Below are 9243 nucleotides of genomic sequence, written 5' to 3' on the forward strand. Positions count from 1 at the left end.
GTATGGGAACGGCAGATTAGGACAGTGAGGAGTGTTATGACTTGGGTCCTCTCAAAGAGTGCTGGGAGGTTGGATGATTCTTCCTTGAGAACATTTTTCTATGAAGCCATGTCAGTAATAAACAGCCACCCACTCGCTATTGACAGCATCAGTGATCCTAAATGTGAAGAGCCACTTACACCGAACCATTTACTCACCATGAAAACTTCTATTCCTCTGCCTCCCCCAGGAAAATTTGTGGCAGAAGATCTGTACGTCAAGAAAAGGTGGCGCAGAGTACAATATTTGACAATTCTGGAGTAGGTGGAAGAAAGAATATCTGGCAAACATCACTCTAAGGCAACGGTGGCATTCTCCACGACAAAATGTTAAGGTTGGAGATGTTATTCTCAGAGAAGAGGGGTCTCCCTGCAATGAATGGAGACTGGGAAGAGTACTAAATGTTTGTACAGATGATGGTGGTCTAGTGCGGAAAGCCACCATACAAATAGGTAACAAGAAATTAGGGAAGGAAGGTCAAAGGCTCACTAATCCATCCATTATTGAGCGTCCTATTCATAAACTTGTTGTCTTAGTGGAGAGTAACTAAATGTATTTCCATAGTTACTATAACATGTACTTGTGTTGAGAGTTACAAACACAATTATTGATCTCAGAGTTCTTATACCAGTTATTATTGTTTGAGAAATTAGTAGATTTATTCAAGGTTAAAGGTGATCATAAATCATAGTAATTTGGTGGGAGTGTAACTGTCTGTGAGACAGATTCATTGCTTAAACAAATTTACATTTCATATTTTATAAACAATACAAACAGATTTGAGTTCATGAAATATATTCCTGTTTATCAATCTTTTTAAAATAAGTACAAGACAATAAATAAGAGACGTAAAAATGGTTATATTGTAATTAACTTGTGTAACAGCACCATACTAAATGATTTCAGTTGTGTTTAAAAAGAAACCTTCATGTGAGGACATTTTATTTTGAAATTATATGGTCACATGACCTTGATTTTGAACTGTGGGATTGTGGGTCAGAAGCGGGACCACAGACATGGAGGCAAGAAGTCATGGTGCATGCATGGTCATAACTATTTACACTGTGTTCAAGAGGCACACACGGTAATTGTGCTTTTGTTGCATCTGTGTATAATTTCTTAGTGGTACAATATATTTTGAGCACTCAGTATACCTTCAAGTGTCTATTTGTTTACGTTGTGTTAGCATTAGCATCATGCAGATTCTATGCTTTGACTTTTTGGTTTTCATGGTGTTTTACGGTTTGTTACATCGGTGGAGGAGAAGAAATAAAGGTGAAAATCAAGACATCAGTATGAAGTATTCTGTCCTGGCAGTTGTGTCCGTTACAAAAGCACTGACAGATAGCGAACGAGAATAGAATGAAGAGCGGGACTTTTCTTCCATGAAACTTCACTTTTCAATTTAATTTCATTTCCATCTCTCACTTTCCATTCAGATCCGTAAAACTACGAAGACATAAAAATACAGAAAGTCACTAAGTGACGCCTCTTTAAGCTGTCAGACATATTACATAAATGTAAACGACAGTTATCAGATTTAACGATCTCAAACATAACGGTATTTGGTTGCTAGGTTACTAGATAGCAATATACAGAGTGGCCAGACATGTCATGTTAACACACAAGTATTCATATATTAAAACAAACACTTTGTTACTTATTATCCTGGAAATGTTACGCTGTAACAGTTATGTAACTCTTTCATAGTATCCTATTCGTTTAACACTTACGGACGTATTTACTCCCAGGATCAAACGAGGAAAAAGCTGTTGCATCTCATCAAACGGACGAGTAACTGACAGGCAACGGACAAAAGAATACATGTAGCGGTAGTACCGAATTCTAGCACCAGGTGTCACCATAGCAACATAAACATAACAGAAAAACAAAAATTACACAGGAGTCAGAACACGAAGCGTGGCCTTTTTTGTTGAACCAGTGTAGCTACAGTAACAATTGTATTGATCTTTTTCTTCCTTTTCTTCTTCTTCTTCTTCTTCTTCTTCTTCCTAGTAGTAGTAGTAGTATATAATCATATACCTGAATCAAAGAAATCACAAAATAAATTAGATTTAAACTTTAATTATTTTTTTATAATACTGTGTTAAAGCTGCACATATTTTATATAAGAAACTAATATACACTCACTTGTGCATTTGTTAGGTACACTAGTAAAATTTAAGGCATTCTAATATGTTAAGACTAAATCTTAATGGCTGTATTAATGTCCAGTTGATGTTGAAAAAAAGCGGTGTTCGTACAACACAGTACAATTCAATAGTACTACAGCCTCCAAAAAATAAAACCCAGTTGCCAGCTCTCTGTAATTTAAAATATATGCTGAATGGCAGAATCTACATATATATATATATGTGTATATATGTATGTATATACACTCCTGATCAAAATTTTAAGACCAGTTGAAAAATTTGCAATTGAATTTACATTTTGTACTGTTGGATCTTAAGAAGGTTCTAAGTAGTGCTTCAAAATGCAAAAAGAAGAAATGGGAGTGAGACAAGAAAAAAAATTGAGTAAGCAATTTATTGCAAACAACCATTAAACTGAAATAGGCTGTTCATCAGCTGATCAAAAGTTTAAGACCACAGTCTTTAAAAGCCCAAATCTTCACAAAAATGTGGATTCAGTGTCATTTTCTGTCAGGTACCCACACTGTCATGACCTCCTGATGGCAAAGGCAAAAAAGCTTTCTCTCTTTGAACGTGGTCGGATTGTTGAGCTGCATCAGCAAGACCTCTCGCAGCGTGCCATTGCTGCTGAGGTTGGACGCAGTAAGACAGTCATTTTAAACTTCTCAAAAGATCCTGAGGGTTATGGGAAAAAAAGTCAAGTGGTAGACCCAAAATAATTTCACCGGCCCTGAGCCGGAGGATCCAATTGGCTGTCCGTCAAGACACGGGACGATCCTCGGCCCAAATTCAGCTTGTCACTGGTGCCAACTGCAGTCCCATAACCATTAGACGGCATCTGCGAGAGAAGGGTTTTAAGAACAAAAAACGTCTTCAAAGACCTCGTCTCCTTCAACGGCACAAAATTGCCCGTTCGGAGTTTGCACGAGAGCACCAAACATGGGACATTGAAAGGTGGAAGAAAGTTTTATTCTGATGAGAAAAATTTTAACCTTGACGGTCCTGATGGCTTCCAACGTTACTGGCATGACAAGGAGATCCCACCTGAGATGTTTTTCTACACGGCACAGTGGAGGGGGCACCATCATGATCTGGAGGGCTTTTTCCTTCAATGGAACAATGGAGCTTCAGGTTGTGCAGAGGTGTCAAACGGCAGCTGGCTATGTGGAGATGTTGCAGGGGGCATCCCTCATGACTGAAGGCCATCGTCTGTGTGGTAATGACTGGGTTTTTCAACAGGACAACGCTGCAGTTCACAATGCCCGCCTGACAAAGGACTTCTTCCAGAGAAATAACATCACTCTTTTGAACCATCCTGCGTGTTCCCCTGATCTAAATCCAATTGAGAACATTTGGGGTTGGATGGCAAGGGAAGTTTACAAAAATGGACACCAGTTCCAGACAGTGGATGCCCTCCGTGAAGCCATCTTCACCACTTGGAGCAACATTTCCACTAGCCTCCTGGAAACACTAGCATCAAGCATGCCGAAACGATTTTTTGAGGTGATTAACACGAATGGCGCAGCTACTCATTACTGAGTCCTTTTTTGAAAAATTTATTTCTGTTTTAGGGGGTTTTGGGCTTTTTTGAGATGTGGTCTTAAACTTTTGATCAGCTGATGAACAGCCTATTTTAAATTAATGGTTGTTTGCAATAAATTGCTTATTCAAATGGAAAAATTTCTTGTCTCACTCCCATTTCTTCTTTTTGCATTTTGAAGCACTACTTAGAACCTTCTTAAGATCCAACAGTGCAAAATGTAAATTCTTGCAATTTTTTCGACTGGTCTTAAAATTTTGATCAGGAGTGTATATATATATGTGTGTGTGTGTGTATATATATATATATATATATATATATAGGGTTGAAAGAACAGCTGGAACAAACGTGGAAGGTCAAGGCGAGCGTGGTCCCCGTGGTAGTAGGAGCACCCGGGGAAGTGACCCCCAAACTGGGGGAGTGGCTCCAACAGATCCCAGGAACAACATCAGAAGCCTCAGTCCAGAAGAGCGCAGTCCTACAGCTAAGATACTGTGCAGAATATACAGCTCTGGAAAAAAATAAGAGACCACTGCAAAATGATCTTTTGAAAAAATGAGTTTTGCTGGTTTTGCTATGTGTTTATTAAAATGAACATTTTTGTTTCATTCTATAAAGTGCTGACAATATTTCTCTCAAATTTGAAATTAAAATATTTCCATTTAAAGCATTTATTAGCAGAAAATGACAACTGGTCAAAATAACAAAAAAGATGCAGTGTTTTCAAACCTTGAATAATGCAAAGAAATCATTTCTTAAACAACACAACACTAATATTTTAACTTAGGAAGAGTTTAGAAATCATTATTGGTGGGATAATCTCAATCTTTAATCACAGCAGTGTTTTTTTATAATCTTCCTCATAAAATAAGATTTGGTTCAGGTGATCACCTGATCAATGTCTCAGTAAGTAGAATGAGGAGGCTTGTGATGGAATCGAACAAACACTGGAATGGACTGGCTGCCATAGATGTAGAGATGCTGATTTAAGAAACATCTGTGGGAGTGGTCTCTTATTTTTTTCCAGAGCTGTATATATGTGTGCGTGTGTGTGTGCGTGTGTGTGTGTGCGTGTGCGTGTGTGTGTGTGTGTGTTCCGACTCTGAAGCTTTACTTACACAGACGGAATGTGTCGAGGCTAAGGAGCGGTAAATGCAAAAAAAAAAAAAAAAAAAAAAAACGGGCCTACGGTCATTCTGAGGAGATTTAAAGACGCACATTTAAACACACTCTGTAATTGAAGCAAGAGTGTCCCAAAAACCAGCACAGGAACTTCAGTCAGTAACTTGTTGCTTTTTCAGAAATAATATGGTTTTACGAAAATCTAGTTCAGGCTAAAAGGAATACTTGTGGCCTATAGATTAGGATTAATGGCTGCATTTTGTAATTTATTTTTGATTTATTTAATTATATATGGTGTCTTATTACAAACAATAATGAGTTGCACGGCGCACACATTAAAATGATTCCTGCAGACAGCAGGTCTCTAGATTCACTGGGAGCAAAGCACTGTGTTATTAGGCTTGTGCTGTAATTACAGCAGCTCCTTATTTAACTTGGATTAGGACTTAAATATTTTTTCAGATTACCCACTAGGCTGTAAAATAAACGAAAGGCATTAATATAAATTATGAGTTAAAGTTGACGATTTAGCAGTATCTGCGTTCAGGGTCTAACGAAGGGAAAAAACAACGACGACGAAATTAGAAAATTCAAATGATTTATTGAAAAGCGTCTAAAAAGAGTTTGACACCATCTCTTTATCTTGTTACATCACAGCTGCACGAACGTCTTCTACGACAACGTAAATTAAAACTAAAACGTTAATGGAAAAAACGTAATTATATCACGCAGCTTGGGAAACGTGTCCGTGTTGAATTTATTAATTTAATTAACAACTCGAAATGTTAAGAGACCACACAAACTCCGAAACAGACTCGGTCCTTGAACGCAACACAAACGTTTATTGTACTACTTTTAATTTCAAGTAGTTATTTTAAAAAATATATATATATATATATATATATTAGACCTGTTGAATTGAGCATTTTAACTGGTTCTATTAGTAATATTTGACCGTTTATAGTCTGAGAGATAACAGTGAAAATAAAACTACATCCTAGTTTGTAGTAAAATTTTCAAGCTCTGTACATGAAGTAGCCCCTTGCTGCAAAGAAAACTCATGTTAACCGATGACATTAAATGGACTTCAGTTGATTTGGTCAATACATTAAATAGATGTCCAACTTTATAATATGTACACATACGCACAATATGTAATTGCATAATACACTGCATACAAAAAATGCTTCGCAATCGCACTATAGACTGTAGAGTCAGAAAAACAAAGAGGTGAATGAATCATCTTTTGTCTGTGAAGAATCCTTTTGAAGTGCTGCTCTCCTTGATGGTGACGGTCAGGAAGTTGGTGGTAACATCTGTCACGAGGACCTTTTCCATGTTGCAGAGAGATGGCCTCCACATCACCTCATCCGAGTCATCATCGAGTCGGGTGGGCGACGGCCTATCCAAAAAGTAAGGTTTTTCCACCTGTGAAAGTTCGGCGGGACAACTCAGGCTGTGGCTCATTTTGGAGCGGTGGTTGAAGTGTGTGGGTGCCAGGTAGCCGGAGCTGTACTTAGTCCTGTGTGTGTCCATGTCTGTTCTGTGTGCGTGCAGGCTGCGGTCCGAGTACAGCTGCTTGTAGGAACCTCCATGGGAGAGACCCCGGCTGTAAGCATGGTGATGATGGTGGTGGGGATGGTGGCGTTTGTGGCTGTGACCGTGGTTGTTTGGATGTCTGTGGGATAATTTGACCAGTCTCATCTCTTCATCCCCATTGAGCTTATCCAGTTTATAATGGCCATGGCTCTGTTCCTCTGGTCTACTCTTGTGGGGCTCAAAAACGACAGGGCTGCAGCTGCTGTCCTTAAACCGAAGCTTAGGCTTTGGGCCCCTCTTTTTGGGTATGTGGATGAGTCCATCCGAACTGGTTTGCTGAAGCACTGACTGCCGGTGCTCGCGGATGCTCCGCTCTGGCGGCTGAAAATGTACGTTTTCTCCACGGTTGACAGTGCTTGGCGGGAAGATGGTGGGAACAACTGCTCTCAGGCCCTCTCTGGCCCTGGGGGTAACAATTGGCTCTGGGGTTGGGTAGGTGATGTGCATCCCTCGCACTGCCTCACTCCGGAAATCATAGGACTTGGCTTTAACTTTAGCTTGAGCCTATTAGAAAATAAGAAAATGAGAAGGAAATTATTAGTGAAAATTAAACTAAAAATTACTTTTGATTAAAAGAATCTATCCATTCTTTATTGCTTCTTTTTATGTAAATATCTGCTTTTCAATGTTGTAAAATGGCCAGTTCCTTGTTTTTGTTACTGCCCATACCTCCGATACTACTCTCAATGTATTTAACATTTTAAATGGCAAACAATTAATGATATGGAGTTACACACACACAGAAGGGGCATCTGCACCAGCACCTCTGTTTTCACAGTACTTAATGGTTAAATTCCACTAACCGTCAGTGCAGATTCTGGTATTTTTGTTCACGACAAACTGTCGGTCATTAAGCTACTTTCACAACTCACTGTCCCGAAAGGCTGAAGCATTGCTGCCAAGGCCAACATTCAAACCAGTTCTAATGTTTTAAACTTTTCCTAGGCTTCTAATCAGATCACTTCAAATTTAACCCCTACATGCTGACAGGGAGCAAATTAATAATTTGCAAACAACAAAAAACAATAAACTACATTAACTAACATTCTTTCTAAGTTTATTACAGAGGTTAAGGCTGAATTATTTGAAAAATATACCAGATTCAGAGCTGAAACTCAGGGAAAAAATATTGTAAAAAGAAGCCAATCCAAACCAAACATTTTATTTTTAGAAAACAGATTTACTGTATAAAGTTATGCTAAATGCTGCACCTGAATAGTTCAAGGAAATTAAATTATTAACACATTGGCGACCTGCAGAAGGAATATGATTGTTTTTAATCAATATTTTGTGATTGCACAATATTTTTTCTGTGCATGAACAAATTCTCTTTTTAATCTGACTTCATTGTTGGTTCCAGTGAAGAAAACTGAAAACTATTTTACAAACAGATAAATGACTTCACTGACAGCTCTGAAACAAGAGCTTAATTAGTTTATAAGCATGCTGAATATACACCATTTTATTAGGGGATGTTATCAATATGAATAATTAGCATCATTAGCAACAGCGGTGATAATTTTACCTTGAGCAGAAATGTCTTGGGCTTTGGTCCTCTCTTTTTGGGCCCGTACAGCTCTCTTTCACGCTCCCTGAAACATACAGTCACGGACACCCATTTTGAGAGCCACGGGAGCAAAGTGCACCAAGGACGGCGTAGTTACTGGCTCTGCCCATGAAATAATAATAATAATAATAATAATAATAATAATAATAATAATAATAAAAGAGGCCGGGCATCTTACCTTTGCTCAAAAGCGACAAACAAGCGGGAGTCCAAAATGTTCTCCTCCGGCTCCCAAGTGCTGTATCTGCGGATTTAAACAGCGAGTTATACTGGGGAAGCGACAGCCTCCGTGTGGATGGTCGTGGACGTAGCCTGCAAACTAAAATAATCTCCATCCGTGCTGTGTACAATTTTAATCTTGCTGTCTGCCTAGCTCTGGCGAAGCTAACGACAGTCAAGATAGCGCAGCACAGACGCCACAGCCGCGAGTCGGAAATATCAAAGAGACACACTGTAAACTGGACTTACTTTGGAGACCACCCCTTCCATTTCACAAGGTACTCAATTCGACCCTGCGTGCCATCAGAAACAGACATGGCTTCGTTAGCTTGCAGGGAAACAACAGCACAAGGTGGTGGTGCATTATTAGATTTGAGGGTGAAACAGAGCATGTTACACATCGCGTCTACCTTCCTTATCCTCCGTTTGATGATCGACTCGGCAGCGAACACCCTCTCCCCGACGGCAGACAGCTCCATGTTTACACTAATGCTACCGACCGTTAGCTCGGCCGACGCTAACACTACTAGCAGGGCAGATATTTTTCTCCACTCCCAACCACTCTGAATTCCCGACAGACCATAATGCTCGCGAACAGAACGGACGTCAGAGCGATTTTTTACGGCGTTGCTAAGGAACCGCAGTCGGTGGAACCTCCAGGAGAGCAACCATTGGCTAAAGTGTTGCTACGTGCTCGGGTTGCTAACTGAGGAGGAGTCTGTGTGAATTCTTACTGAGGGAGAAAATGGTGCCCCCCTCCCAGGTTTGAGTGAATCATTGACACTAGTTACATGGTTGCATGAGATGTACAAAAATGCGCGTGCTGTCAAAGTGATATTAATGCGGCAAACAAAAACAGGAAATGACAACGCTGCTGGATTTTACACGATCAGTCTTTTCATTTATTAGGATTACTAGAGCATGAATCTCCTATTTGGGTCATGTCAATTTATATTTATATTCATATTATTTAATCTAAACTTCATTTCTAAGTTGATGTTGAA

At 39.3% G+C, this 9243-nt stretch overlaps 1 protein-coding gene across 2 annotated transcripts; it reads right to left on the bottom strand.

Annotated features, from left to right (window-relative positions):
- Positions 1-4363: 4363 nt before the first annotated feature.
- cbx8b (chromobox homolog 8b) lies at positions 4364-8799 on the bottom strand. 2 transcript variants are annotated; one of them, XM_084559028.1, is made up of 5 exons: positions 8650-8768; positions 8489-8532; positions 8199-8264; positions 7979-8045; positions 4365-6957 (listed from the first exon to the last, which is right to left on the bottom strand). In XM_084559028.1, exons 1-5 carry the CDS (start codon positions 8716-8718, stop codon positions 6094-6096), a joined length of 1110 nt encoding a protein of 369 aa, XP_084415154.1. In that variant the 5' UTR covers positions 8719-8768; the 3' UTR covers positions 4365-6093. The 2 variants fall into 2 exon arrangements, with proteins under 2 accessions (XP_084415153.1, XP_084415154.1); XM_084559027.1 differs by having other exon boundaries at positions 4364-6957; positions 8489-8799.
- Positions 8800-9243: the final 444 nt, after the last annotated feature.

This window comes from Chelon labrosus, assembly GCF_963514085.1.
Source record: "Chelon labrosus genome assembly, chromosome: 2".
NCBI classification, from domain to species: Eukaryota; Metazoa; Chordata; class Actinopteri; order Mugiliformes; family Mugilidae; genus Chelon; species Chelon labrosus.